We start from the raw sequence: 15319 nt of genomic DNA, 5'->3' as shown, positions 1-15319 counted from the left end.
AACAAGTCTGCTGAGACCCCCCCCCCAAAAAAAGCCATCTCGCCTGTGGTCTTCACAGTTCATCCCAAAACAGTGTTCATGAGCTGTGGACTTTCCACTCTACACCTGCTGGTCAACAAGTATTTAAAGTCATCTGATTGTTACCTGGACGTAAGGGGCGTGGCACAACAGAGGTTACAAGAACGAACAGTTTCTAATTTATGAACACGGCAGGGAACCTTCACGAAAGACAAAAGCACAAAACGCCGTGGACCTGGGATTTCCCATCTTCCATGCTCCATGTGCTTGCTCCTTGTTGAGATACGTGGCAAGTAAAGAGGAGATGTCTGAATAAATATGTGGTCTTAAGGACCACAGTGAGTGAAAAATCCATCCCCCAGGGCAACTATGGCATTGGTTGATCACTATCGTCTCGCAGGAAAGTGGAGAACCCGGAGGAAACCTGTGTGGACATGGGGAGAGCAGGCAAACTCACCCACGCAACCTTGGATGAATAAATGAAAAGACAACTTTCAGAGCTTAATTTATGCTTATTTCGCTCTGCCCTATTTAATATACCCTTTCTAACGCTTCACTTGAATAAATTCCATATTTCTACAACCCTATATTGCTGAAATGACAATGAAAAGTGACTTTTCTGGGGTCTGAAGTCATTCTTGTTGTTTGTGATGGTGAGCATCCAGCCAACATCTTTACTTTCACGTTGTCACCCATCTATAACTGGGCTCAGAATTCAGTGGCATTTCAAAAATCCCTTCATCATCGCCCTGCTATTCCTGCGTCAGCGTCTGTTTAGTATCCAGCGATCACGTGACTGTTCCTGCCGCTGTTTCTACAATAAAACCTGGCAGGTTCAGACAATCGAATAGAAATTGAATGTGCGCTTCCATGACAACCGCTGACAGGGAGGTGTTTACTTACCTCCGGTGTCAGCCGCGTGAAGCTGTGTAATCCCTCCCCGCAGCCGAGCGGGCGCACATCCCATCAATCTTCTGCATGACATTACCGCCCTAAGTCTTCGTCTCCCCCAATCACGCGCACACACACACACACACACACAGAAGGTACCAGAACTGGCATCTTCATCATAATCTGGCCTGATACCTTCATTAAAATAACCAAGATCACTCATATTACTTAGTATTTAGTAATTAGTATTTCATGACACAATATCCTATTTCTACACATCTGTAAAAACAGAATCTATAATCTACTCACCAGTTAAAAGTGTGGAAGCACCTACTCTCTGGCGGTTATGGAGACTAAGTTGGAGACGTTTTGAGGAATCCAACGCGAGGAACACGTTTAGTATTTGTTGTATCTGGAGAACGTGAAGTATGTTTGATGAATCGTCTCTTTTTACCTTCATCATCATCAAAAGCCGCTTGATGAGATGCTCATTAACATGAGTGAAGGATAAGAAGGTGTTCGGTATAAACCTTCAGGACTTTTTAAAAACCGTCCCCACTTTCTAACTTAAGGTGGTGGACAGAACCCAAGAGTGTGAAATGAGCCTTTGGAGAGAATCGAATGTTCAACCGTTCGCATTGTTTGCTATTTTTTTCATTTATTTCCTACCCTCAAATGTGTTATTTCATAGTCCTGTGTCTGCAGTTTTGTTTTATGCTGTAAAAAAAATTCAAGACCAATAAATGAGTAGGTGCATTGAATGTTTTGACTGATAGAGCACATGCGGAGAACCCATGTCCATTTCCTTATTAAAATTACATTTCCTTTGTAAATTTTATAATAATGTCATTACATATTTGGAAAAATCAAGACAGACATCCTACTGTACAAGTAAACACACCAATGAATTTTTATTCTGTAATGGTTTTACATTCCACAGATTAACATTTCCATTTTTTTTCCTTTTCTTATATTCAACGTATTTCTTTTTTTTTTTATTATCTGTATTGTTTACTCAACAGACACATTACTGATGAAAAAAAAAAAAAAGATTTATAGATTTTTTTTCCTTTTTAAATGTCCCTTTAAAAATGTGCAGCGTCTCTGTCTAATATTATACACCTTTAGAAAGGAGGTGGGGGTGCAGGGAGAAGGAGGTGGCGTCGAAATCCAATTCGAAGCCTTAGGCTGTGCTTCCACGCGAGGCCAAGTCACGACGGCCGGCGTGATTGGCTGCCTTTGCTTTAAACATGCTGGATGAATCCTGGAGATTTTCTCGGCCATAATTTTACCCCCTTCCCTACCAGCGATCATCACTTCTTCGCATCTTTTTTGATGTCCCCCCTCCTCCTTCAAATGACGTAGGCAAATCATAGGATGCTGATTAAGTTTGAGAAGACACAAAAAAAAAACGGTCTTTCGAACCCCTGCTACCTTTCAGAAGCCAGAAACTCCGAACTGTACTCATTGGCAGAGGGCTCTCCGTTACCCCCAAACTTACTGTGCTTCTCCTAAGAAGAAAAAAAAAAAAAACGAGGCGCGGGCCACTGCGCTGTAAGTGTGTTGGTGAGGGACCAGACTGTGCTTCTGCAGGAACGCAGCCGCATCCTTCACCCCCCCCCTCTAATCTCGGCGAATCTAGGCCATGTTTTTTTTTCCCGTACCTGCGAGGGACCAAGCCGAGCGGCTGACCCGCTTTCTTGTGTAATGGGCGTGGGCCGAGATCAACATTTGCCCATTAAATTGAGTCAGAGAAGGTCTGTCTTACGTAAGGCCGGCTGACTGAAATCCCCCCACCCCCTTCATGCCCATCCAGAATATTCTAACACAGACACAGAGGAACATTTTAGCGGTGGCTTCAGTGACATTAATGTAATTTCATGGCCAACTGTGTTATCAGCTGCTGCTCGAGGGAAACCCTCGAGTCCCGGCAAAATGCGAAGTTCAAAATGAACAGAAGAGTTCTGCCACCTACACGTCCTGCAAGAAGCCTCCAAAACCTTTGGGTCTTTCTTAATTCTCCTCCTGGTTACCAGGTGACAGTGGGTGACAGTGACCACAGGTGGGCCTTGATGCAGAAAGGACTGAAAGGATTATAAGGTAGAACAAATGCTGGGCCGTGTGAAGGAAAGCGTTAAATGAGGTGAACGCTGTGCTTTTCCCGTCCGTTTGTCTCGAGGTCGCTGAGGAAATGAGGAGCGATCCTAAGAAACAAAAAGCATATGTCTCTGTCTGTCAGTGGCTGGACTCCTTCCATCCGCTCCTCACCAGGCTCTCGGTGGAGAACTGAGGAGCTCAGCCAAAGCCAGCGTGATGCTGGTGTGCATGTTGCCAACCGTTAGGGACAGCTCCGCCACAAATTCCCTTCCCGAGTCCCGAGAAGGGCCGACGTTCCCTCCACCTTCTACCTACAGCTCCTCTCCTCCTTCTGAAACGCACGTCATTTTCAAACTGCTGATGACACGAGCCTAATGCCTCATTAAGGGCCGCGGTGGGTTCCTCGTGGGCGTGCATTGACTAATGAGACTGGAGACTCCGCGGTTTCCACGGTAACCTGCGGCGATTTTGGAGCAGCTCCTACGCCATCCAGAAGATGGTGCTTTGGCCAAATATCTGTGGTAGAACTGGACTGACCCCCATTACCGGATCGGTCTTGGAGAACCAGTTTGGCGTTTAGCTCAGATCACTTTTTAATAAAAATTCCAGATTCTGTCCAGCCCCGCCTACGGGAATCGGACATTGCAACGGTGCAGCTGACGACAAATCGGATCGCTCTACAGCTCACACTACACAACTCTCTGAACGTTTAGGGCTTGCACTACACATGTGGTCGGTGGTGGGGGTATTTACTGCACCCCCCAAATGGTCATGACATTCTGCCATGAAATGAGAACTAACAGCACGCCACATTGTTTGTGGAATGATTAGCGGGTGCCAATAAACTGCCAATTTGTCTCCAAATCAGGCTTAAAAGCGCGTAGCCTGAAGCGGGCGTTAGATAATGCCTCCGTTGTGAAGCTGCTACTCTGCACAGCGGCGTGATTGTATTAAGCTTGTGCTCCATTCGTCCTTTTCGTCCAGGAGAGGGGAAGTCTGGACATGGACACGAGTTCAAAGTTTTCCAATGAACAAAGCCCTTCAGAACACGGGACCAGGCCTCGGTCCAGCATGGCATAGCCAGAAAAGCAGCAACCCGCAACCTCTCTCGCTCTCTTCCTCCCTCAGACATCGGGGAGGCGCTATCTCTCTCCGCTCCGGGTATCAAACACACCTCTTCTCCCTCCAGGCAGGTCCCCGCCTTTTTTCTCTCCTTTTAACAACTGGTTTTGTTCTCTGCTGTTGTCATAGTTTTGTTTTTTGTTCTTTTATTTTCCACAGAGACGGCAAAAAAAACAGCAACAAAAAAAATCCTCCCACACACACTTTCTCTATGAACGAAAGAAAAAAAAAAAACAGACATACACACTTCTCACATAACACACAGTCATCTAAACACGTTTTAGAAAAAAAAAGAAAAGAAAAATACATATGGAGCTAAAAGACGATTTGATGTTTAAAATGTCATCTGAAATTCCCTCTGGATGGGGCAGAGGGGAGGGGGAAACAGAAAAAAAAATGCTTTTTAAAAAAAAATCCCAGCATGGATTTGTTTCAGTAATATTCTATACATATTGTACAGTGGTGGAGCATGACCAGTCCCTGCCAAACAGGTCCTAGCTTTCCTCTGTTCCTCAGCTTTCGCCAAAAAATATCAGCTCTCTTTTTTGTGCCTGTAATGTTCTGGAGTAGAGTACTCTGTAATCCATAGCTCTTTGTTTCCACCAAAAAAAAAAAGAAAAAAGATTTGAGTCACTTGCTCCATCGGCCATCTGCCCAACAGGTCCTCCTCGACCAGGTGAAGGTGCTCTTTTTCAGTCAGTAATACCACCCCGGTGTGTAGGCAATGAGGACAACATGGAGACCACAGGAAGACACTTCTCCAGACCACCCGCTCAGGGAAGTTCTCCGCGTGTCAGATGGGTCTCCTGTCAAGTTCCTGCCACTTCTGAGGAACGTTAACTCAAGTTGGTCATTTTCTTTCTTGTCTCAAGGATCATGACACTTATTTTATACTCATTATAATAGTAATAAAAAAGAGGCCCGTTTGGAAATGATTCTAAATGAAGGAATGGTTTGTGTGTGTATTTGTGTGTGTGTGTATATATATATATTTATATCTGTAAGTATATGTGTGTGTGTGTGTGTGTGTGTGTCTAAGGAAGATTCCCATCTCCTCTCCTTTAGCACACTGTGCCATTCTCCTGCCTGGATTTGGGGCAGGTGGAGCGTGGCATGGGCTGGACGGAGGGGGCCAGGGTGCAGAAGAAGCCAGCGATGAGCGACAGGCCCAGACCCCCCCAGGCGCAGAACATGGACCAGCCGTACCCGTGGCCGATGTCGTCGGGCAGGCCGTACAGATAGCGCGGGTAGCGCGAGAGCTCAAAGTTGATGCCGGCGACACAGGTGCAGAGGGAGATGATGCAGAAGGTTCCTGCAAAGAACAGAAGAAAGTCTAAAAACTGCACATGGAAAACGAAAAAACATTCATTTGACAAATATGCTCCAGTGTGCATTTGCAACTCGTACATTTCGTGACTCAAGTAAAATGCAGAAACCACGTCTTTATAGGAATGGTTGACGTGGGATTGGACTAAAGGTCATGTGAGCCCGTTCCGCTCGAGCCTGTTCCCCGTTCCAACTGTCCTATTGACTGAAACAATGGGCAATGGGCGGGAACTAGCAGGCCTTCAGCACCGGCCCACTCTGCTCCCAATGCTTTAATGTCTTAGCATCTTAATTGGCTTTTTAATTGCCTCCTCATTATGCAAACACAGGGGCATTGCATTAATCCTGGACCCATCTTAATTGCGTCTCTGGCTCTGCTCACTGTTGTGTGTGAGTATGTGCGTTATATTAGCCGTCAGTGGGGTGGCAATATCACTGGCCTGTCCTTTTGCATTTTTATGAATAAAATCATCACGTCATATTAATGAGCAACACACACACACACACACACACACACACACACACACACACACACACAGGGCATTAAACAGTATGATAATCCCCCTCGAACTCATCACTCATCCAAATGTTAGCCTTTTACATAACCAAGCAGCGCTCTCCTGGGACCAAGGGCTGTATTCCAGGGTGTGTTATTTCACTTGGTGGCTGTGTGAGAGCAGCGAAGAGGCTTACTGGCAGCAAAAAGCAATGACGGGCAATTATGGGCGCAGCTGATTCTCAATGACATGAAAGCAGAAACATAATGTACCTTGACTCACCAAACGTACTAAAGGATGGCGGTGTTTCGGCACGCACTGAAACGTTCACTCAGTATTTCCCAAGAAAACTATTTATTTTTTCCATTCATTACACCTAAAAATGGAACAGGCAACTGAACTGCCGCTACTCATAAAGGTTGACCTATGAGAATTTACATTTTACAACATTTAACTGTTTTGCTCGGGGACACAAGCTGGTCTTTGAACCTGTGACTTTGTGGTCTTCTGATTCATAGACATGTGTTTTACCCACTAGGCTACTACCACCCTACTATTGTATAATACATACTTTTTTTCATGAAATAATACATGTTTTGCGCATTGCATTGCATATAATAAATCAACCTGATTTATCAGTTGACCACTAAAACCAATCACTATTCAGTTAAACCGTATTAGTTCCTCTTATGTTAGTAAAAAATGTCTAGTAGAGAAATTCCTAGTGACAAGTACAAAGTTTCAGGAAGTGAAACTATGTAAAAAAAAATAGAATGGTCCGATACATGTAATCAATAGAAAACGTGCCCTGTCTGTACACAGAACAACAACAATATAACAACAAAAAAATCCTACTCATACCCAGTTATCCAGGTGTAGATTATAAGATTTTTGGGTTTTATAAATACTTTCATATCATTATAGCTGGAGTCCAATGTGGTTGTTCAGAACATTTCAGTTTATGTCCTTTGTTTGGTTGGACTTTTGATTGAACATAAAAACTAGTGTAGAACCCAGTCAGTCTTAATGTCGTAATGGCCCCCTTTGTGTGAGCTGTGAGTGGCCGTCCTTTGCTGTGATACATTAAGAGCAAGCAGCATGTTGCCTTGTTGTAGCTCCAAGTCACATGTAAAATAATTCCTCTATTGATTTAATCTCCAGGGCCCCCAAAAAGAGAGAAAACACCAGACATGTCATAGAAGCAGCATTGGTTGATTCATAGCTCAGTGAAATCTAAATGTCCGCCAGAAACAATTATCTGAGATGCCAGACTCGGCAGTCTCCGCTGTGAATCAAAATGTTAGCGCAGTGATGCTTAGGGCTGTGGCGAATTCCTCTTTATGTGAGTCACAGTGGCTGAAGCTCACATTACAATTCAATATCCTTGAGGACTCCCAGCAGACTGCAGAGCACTCTTATCACGTGATTTACAGCATTATACAGTTAGTAGCCAATTGTGACCTTCATAAAGGCATTACAGCCAGCAGAAGGAATCAGAATGTACCCAAAGGGCTCTCATTTGTTCCACGCTGTTTGCAATTTGACAAATAACAATTGTTTTAATCTTGAAATTATTCAGCGCCTGGGAAACACTGCAGAGACTGAGTGATCTGTCGACTGGCCTGAGCAGAAGGGGATGAATAAAAAATGCAAATGTTTTGTTTGAGATGGTGCATAGGCCAAAAATTAAAAGCATTTTTAAAACAACGTCAAACAGATATACTTAGTTCTTACACAGCTAAATATAACTAAATACAACTAAATTAAGCTAAAAATAAATGTAAATATGAATATGAATATAAATATAATCTGTGTATACACACACACACACACACACACAGATATACAGTACAGGTCAAAGGTTTGGACACACCTTCTCATTCAATGTGTTTTCTTTATTTTCATGATCATTTACGTTGGTAGATTCTCACTGAAGGCATCAAAACTATGAATGAACACATGTGGAGTTATGTACTTAACAAAAAGTGGAGACCTGACCTCCAGTCACCGGACCTGAACCCAATCCAGATGGTTTGGGGTGAGCTGGACCGCAGAGTGAAGGCAAAGGGACCAACAAGTGCTAAACACCTCTGGGAACTCCTTCAAGACTGTTGTAGAACCATTTCAGGTGACGACCTCTTGAAGCTCATCGAGAGAATGCCAAGAGTGTGCAAAGCAGTAATCAGAGCAAAGAAACTAGAATATAAAACATGTTTTCTTTCATAGTTTTGATGCCTTCAGTGAGAATCTACCAACGTAAATGGTCATGAAAATATAGAAAACACATTGAATGAGAAGGTGTGTCCAAACTTTTGGCCTGTACTGTAAACAAACAAACAAACAAACAAACAAACAAACAAACAAACAAACAAACAAACACACACATATATGTAAATGTTAATAACTGGGGTGCGATACCTTCAACATAATTGGCAAGATTTTGAAATATGTTCTAAAGGAAGCTTCACTTCTCTGACCTAGATGACCTAGATAAGGCTAAACTTACATGACAGTGGCTCACTATCACCTCTTTAGGTAAAACCAATACTACAATACAAGGTTGCTCACTGGTTAGCATGTTATAGCACTTAAAAATGATGTTTAATATGCTAAGTTTTCAAATAGAAGCCAATTCAAAGACACAGACATTCAAATTTTATAGTAAGTGTATCACTCACCTCCCATGAGGAACAGCAAGCCAGCCACATATTGCATGAGACCACGATCCCAGCAGCAGCCCAGGATCCCAACGATCCATCCGAAAAGGATGATGGCCACTGCCATGCCCATGAACCCTGCGGTCATTCGTCGCAAGTCTGTGGCCACAAATAGGGAACAAGAATGTACTCATCAGCAATATTAAAAGTTTCAAAAGATAACAACCAATTGCCAAATGAGTCAGTATTCTCATCTGAATGGAAAGTTATGTAGGTTATGTACACGATTTGTCCATATAATAAGTCTGTCTGCTGTATACGAACGGCTAGCATGAATGTTTTGAAAATGTTTCGTTTTGCCAAGAGAGGTCAAGATGAACGCTGTGTGAATGTGTGACAACTTATCTATTAATGTTTTACTTTTATAATTAATTTAAATCTTTTTGGCTAACGTAAACTAAAAGTGCCACACGGGGCAGAAAATGATAAAGCTAAACAGGAAATGAAAAACAACAAAGGCCAGGAAGCTGCTGTGCTCGCATATTTCCTGGGAATAAATAAATAAAAACCGCCCCTCTCCCCACTAACTGTGCGGCTTTGAAACGGCTCTGAGGGGAGAAAAAAAAGGCTGAAGTCACGTTGTGTTTGTTAGCAGCGGCGAATGCACAGTAGCTAGCGGGCAGGTCACAGACTGCTAGCATCCCCGTAGAGGCTAATGTCACGGTTCGGAGTCTCCACCTGGGACGGCAGAGGACAGGCTGGGTTAAAGAGGCCGTGCGCGGAGATAAAGGAATGGAAAGAAAGTGCAAAAAATAAAAAAAAAATCTCCCTTTCCATTGGGAACATTTGTTAATGGCTAGTTTTTCCATAATCGATACACTGGTTGATTTAATGCAACTGAACCCCCTTCTGTATTTACAGGCTTATATATAGTGTACTGTTATTCATTTAAAGGTCTTCTGAAATACTTAATAAAATGTAATTAAAAAAATTCAATAGTCAATAGAAAAATGTTCATGTAATTTGTAAAGATGCTTTCTAATGTCACATGGACCAAGGAGTGGACAGCGAGCAACCAAGGAAATGTACATTTGACCTGATCAAACAATAAACACAGGCAGTTCCAATATTTAGCCTCATGCATGTTGGTCCAGAGTACTTCCCATACAAATCAAATTTGGACAGTTACTGATCACCAACATGATATTCCCCCATGGTTTCATCATGGATTGAGATTTGGGGGCAAACAAACCCAGATTAATCTATTGATCTGAGCGATTCATCGTTTGACAGTAAAAATGCACAATGCCTTATAGACATAAAACTGTTGGACAAATGACCTAAGCAGGCATTCTGGAAGAACACTAATCTGTTTGCAAGAAACAGGCCTGATTGCCTTGCATACATCACAAATTGAGGACTCCACAACTTGAGTGTCGCATTTTAAAGTGAGGCTTGATCATAAACCCCACACTCATTGCGTTATTGACCAGTCTAGCTGAGATCTATAACAGCCATCTCTGTGGATCAAAACTGCATAACAATCATGGCTATTGACTATGTAACCATAGCTCAAGAGTATTTCACAAAAGCCCAGGTTGCATCAACCTCGCACAATTTCCTTTGGTTTTCTTTGAATTGATATCTTAAGTGAAATAGTCTGTATATTTATGCTTTTGGAATGCAGTACTGCAGAAATGCAGACCCGCTGTTTCTGGCTAACCAAATCAGCACAGAAACTGAGTGGCAGTTGTCAGCATGTAAAAGAGGTGTAGATATCATAACCCAGAACACAAACTCACACAAAATTATGTTTTATGAACTATTTTTTTACTGGGGGAGCCCAAATGAAGATGATTTACATTTTTACATTTGGTTCAGCCAACAGTCATTGAAAAAAGACCAAAAAATTACAATAGGGTTCATAAGGGGGTTATAAAATGTACAGTATATTGAAACATTACATGTTTACCCTGTTATATCCCTGTTTAAAATTAATAAAAATATTGTTGAAAAAAAAAAAAAGACACACAATTTGATTTGAGTTCCTCATTTACTATTCAAAAATCTACTATTACTATTCCCAAAATGTGAAAAAAATATCCAATCTGGCAACAGGCCAAGGCCAAGATCCTGATTCCTCCCTCCTTACTTGGCTGAGATTTCCAAGCACACAAATATTGTCCCATGTAATCTAAAACTGTACAGTTTATGTGTTCGGTCTAATTTGCTGACTCGTTAATGAAGCACATTTAAGAAAATGCCTTCCTTCACCCTTCCGTTTCACATTGCGAACAACATGAAACGCATCGTAAGTGGCATGAGCAGTGTTATTCTACTTCAAGCCAGTAAATATGACAAAGAAGCAGACGGCTACAGGAGCAGAGAGAATGTAAAGAGCATTCTTGTCCTCTGCTGTTTGTTTTCAAGAAAGCAGTGGCGAAGATTAAAATGTGCCGACTCCGGCGTTTGACAGCTGTGTCACCTGTTGAGACAGATATTTTATGGCCTTTTCAATCACCGGGCCCAGCTGTCACCCAGAAGTCGCAGCCTGTGGTGGCGACGAGCGAAAGACAGGGGGCGGTGTGGAGCAGGACTGCACCAGACTGACGTCAGAGGGATTTCTGGTCAGGTTCCAGAGGAAGAGTCAGAAATGAAATGTGAGAAAGAGACACTGAGCTAGAAAAGGTCTCCATACTCTCCATTCTCTCTTGATATTCTTCCGGGATTTCTCCTTTACTCTTTCTCACATTGTGAGTATAATGCCCTGTCGCCCAATATTTCAGCTTTTCTTCTGTAGGTTTGTAACAAGATGTCTAACTGCAAATACCAATCCAGCCCCCCACAAGACTTTCCCATCATGGCACCTCAGGCCACTTGTTGGCTACCCATCACTGGCTACCCATCAAATTTAAGAATGACTACATCACCCTTATCCAGAGCGACTTACAATCAGTAGTTACAGGGACAGTCCCCCCTGGAGCAACTTAGGGTTAAGTGTCTTGCTCAGGGACACAATGGTAGTAGGTGGGATTTGAACCTGGGACGGTTCACAAGTGAAGATGAAGAACTCTCGTATCTCCATCCATCTCTATTGTAATAATGTGGATAAGAGGCCTGTGGTATTACCAATTCCTTCACATGGCAGCGGAAGAAGTACGGTCTGTTACTGCTACTGATGCGGCTCCGCACCGCAGTCTACACAATCGCAGCCTGGACTGGACCATCCTCCAATCAGGACAAAAGAGAGTGCTTTTGGGTCACCATCAGTGAGGTAGTACGTCCTGGTTCACTCTGGTCCCAACTATGAACATAATCATTCTATGCATTCTGTTACATCGATCACACCATATTCCATATACATTATGTTACTTGGCCTCGCTCGCACATTATTGTTTCCTGCAAAGTTTCCAATTCTGATTTATCATACTTAGTTTACTCTTCACTGTTCCAACAAAGCTTCATTGTATGGTCCCAAAATGGGTCGGACTTCAGTAACTTAAGTTCATTTCGCTTACCAGAAGGCGGCTTTCAGCCGAGAAGTGTACAGGGCGTTACACATGAAAGGTGCAGCACAGTGAGGGTCCAGGATGACCAAAGTCCAGCGCATTTTCACGAATGGTTCAGGCACAAAACCGCTGATGCTTCTTTTTTTCATAAGGGTGGTAGTAGCCTAGTGGTCAACGCCTATGAACCAGAAGACCCAGGTTCAAATCCCACTTACTACCATTGTGTCCCTGAGCAAGACACAACGTGACTGTCCCTGTAACTACTGATGGTAAGTTGCTCTGGATAAGGGCGTCTGGGAAATACTGTAAATGTAAATGTAATGTTAATGCTTCTGTGCCTACGATGATGTTGTGTGAAGTTCTAGAAGGGTACAAACCGTCACCACAGGTACACAGTCGATGGAAAGGTACTCGGAGCACGGTGTTTGTGTGAAATGCGGTTAATCGCTGTCTGCACGGTCCGACTGCAGCCCTAATCCCCTCGGAGGCGGACAGTTTAGCGAAACCATTGTCTCCGATGGCGGATTACCAGGCTGTCTTTTTATGTGTAGCCCGCGAGCCAAACACCCCACAGCCCTTTCTGTCGCCTCTCTCCTCCCTTTTTCCCGTGAATATTAAACAGTGCGCTGGGCGAGTCTAAAACACACTCACTCCAAAATGACGGTAATGCGGTACACAGGGGTAATTAGCTTTCGCAGTCAGGGGCGTCGGCCGTGGCGGCCAGCGCGGCCAAGGAGAACAGGAGGAGGATGATGGGAAACAGGGCAGTCGCACCTGCTCCCAGGGCAATGATTTGCATCGCACCGTTTTAATAAGCACTACGCTTTGGAATATTTATTGGGGGCACAAATAGACTGCGTTCTGAAAACAGTGTCGCGAACCCCAGAACACAGTGACACGCTCGTTCCGTCTCCCATGTGCAAACATGCACAAATCTATACAGTACATTCACAATGAGGGAATAAAATTTCACCACAGGCATTAAAACGGGAAAATAAAAAAAACAAAAAAACCGAAACCTCAGATGCTGACAGCGGGAATGATTACGTACTGTCACGCAGGGCCGCGGTTCTCTGACGGACCCTCTCCCCCTCGCGAAGATTAAAAAATGGTAAGCTCCCGCATGCTCGGGATAATAGCCATGTTCATTCATATACAGTATCAGCTGCTGACAGATGCCGCGCTGGCTTTGGTTTATTTATTTTTTCTGTCCATTATTAGCCGCCATTGTTCCGCCCTGTGCCACCATTTCCTTTCTCCATTATGTTTCAACGCTTTCATATTCGGGACTGAACAGAATGCAGCAGCTCTTTGGAGAAAATAACTAATGTGGCCTTTTCATCCCTGAAAATGCAAATTGCATGTTTGTGACGATAAGATGAGACTGTTTTTGTGACGCGCCGTTGAACAAGCTCTGTCTATCATGTATGACGGCTGCTCATCTTTTAGAACAGGCAAGGCACAACTAAGCCATGCCCAAACTGGTCCTGAGTAGAATCTACTATGACGCCTGCTCTGGTTGTAGTGTTGAACTGCTGAATTCTGGGTCTTGTCCCCTTTATCCTCCCTTGCCTTACATTACAGCGGATTGTGACTTTAACCCACCCGCCAGCGCTCTGCAGCTTAATTTCATTACCCCATGTCAACTGCCACCAGGGAGAAAACAATCGAGAGTGAAAATTGAATTAGCAGAAGGCGTGGGTGGTAAAAGGCTGGGGCCATTCCGTCTCTGGGTTTGTATGGGTGGAGGACGTTTGCTGGCGAGAAGGAGGCTCGGACTTTATGTGGTTGCGTTAAAACATTGCATTTATGTCAGGGATTGTAACGCGTCTGGATGGAATCAAAATTCTTTTGACAAATATGGGAAGGACAACCTGGTAATTCAACCTGGTCATTATCAAATTCCTATGATGTTTAATTTTTAAACAACCATAAACTATAGCTAGCAATAAAACACACACCAAACACCCCTTCATAGGTTAGTAAAATTAGGGGAAGTGGACAGGTAATCTTAATTTATTAATTGTTAAAGGTGCAATTTCTGACACATTCATTAGAAGGGTGAAGAATTTCACAAGAAAGTTCACAACCATACCACTGAATCCACTAGTAGCCTAGCAGTAGTTGCCTAGTGGGTAAAACACTCGCCTATGACCCAGAAGACCCAGGTTCAAATCCCACTTCCTACCATTGTGTCCCTGAGCAAGACACTTAACCCTGAGTGTCTCCAGGGGGGGGACTGTCCCTGTAACTACTGATTGTAAGTCGCTCTGGATAAATGCTGTAAATGTAAATTAGAATAAACTGAATTTTATAAATTATTCAGAACAATATTTTTAACCATGTACATTGCCCCTTTAATGATACAGTAATTGCAAAGGTTCTCAAATGTTGCAAATGAATATTGGGAGTAAAATATTGAGAGAGCTGTGGTTTACTTTGATGCAATACAATGTGTTAATTACTAAAAATGTAAATATTTTATTCTTCCTGAAAAATAATGAGAGAGAGAGACGTTATAAAATTCCGTGCGCTGGAAAATATGATTTTTCTTTAGAACATGTAAACGTATAAAGAACATTTGGTTCGTGATCCCAGCGGACAGAGACTGTGCTCCTTTCTGGTTAATGGCACCCACTCAGGGAAACTACACCAGCTTAACAAAACTCTGGCCATGGGAAGGCGGAGGTGATTGACAGCTCTAGCGCCCTTTTTACCGAACATAAAAGTGCATCAATCCTTAGGCTGCTGCCATTCATACGATGGTCTGAGGAGCGGGAGAATGGGGTTTAAAATGAAGGTCGAGGTGGGGCACGGGGCCATCAATCATCTCTGACCAGGAGGCTCTCCGTGGGCGCATAGTGACAGGACAGCTGGCATCTTTTGCTGTAGCGATGCACTCTTATCGCCCATCCATCAGGGCTATAGCAGTGACAGGGGAAGTGACAGACTTGTCGTCACGATGAGACTGCATCTGTAAACAGCAGCCACAGGGGCTTCAAGACCAGATATGCTTAACATGACATTTCTGTGCTCTGAATCTCCTTCACACAGAGTGTTAAACTCTCATTTTGTAACATCACCGCCACCTATTCCTCAGCTAGACGCATGAGCGTGGCTTAAATAAGACGGACAATTATTTCTTTGAGCAACGGGGAGGTTGGTATTCATGTGATGTCGCCAGTCTGCGATGGAATAATAG

The 15319-nt window shown here is 43.4% G+C and overlaps 1 protein-coding gene across 1 annotated transcript in view; it reads right to left on the bottom strand.

The window, feature by feature from the left end:
- Positions 1-1979: 1979 nt before the first annotated feature.
- Positions 1980-15319, bottom strand: part of tmem178bb (transmembrane protein 178Bb) — a 75759-nt gene continuing 62419 nt past the window's right edge. The window contains exons 4-5 of the mRNA XM_028955512.1: positions 8630-8767; positions 1980-5440 (exon numbers count right to left, since the gene is read on the bottom strand). Coding sequence (XP_028811345.1) covers positions 5190-5440; positions 8630-8767 — 389 coding nt within the window. The 3' untranslated portion in view covers positions 1980-5189. The remainder of the gene's footprint in view (positions 5441-8629; positions 8768-15319) is intronic.

The sequence above is a fragment of the Denticeps clupeoides genome, chromosome 15 (assembly GCF_900700375.1).
Source record: "Denticeps clupeoides chromosome 15, fDenClu1.1, whole genome shotgun sequence".
Lineage (NCBI taxonomy): Eukaryota > Metazoa > Chordata > Actinopteri > Clupeiformes > Denticipitidae > Denticeps > Denticeps clupeoides.
Note: the sequence above shows the minus strand (reverse complement) of the source record. Positions and strands in the feature narration are given on the sequence as shown.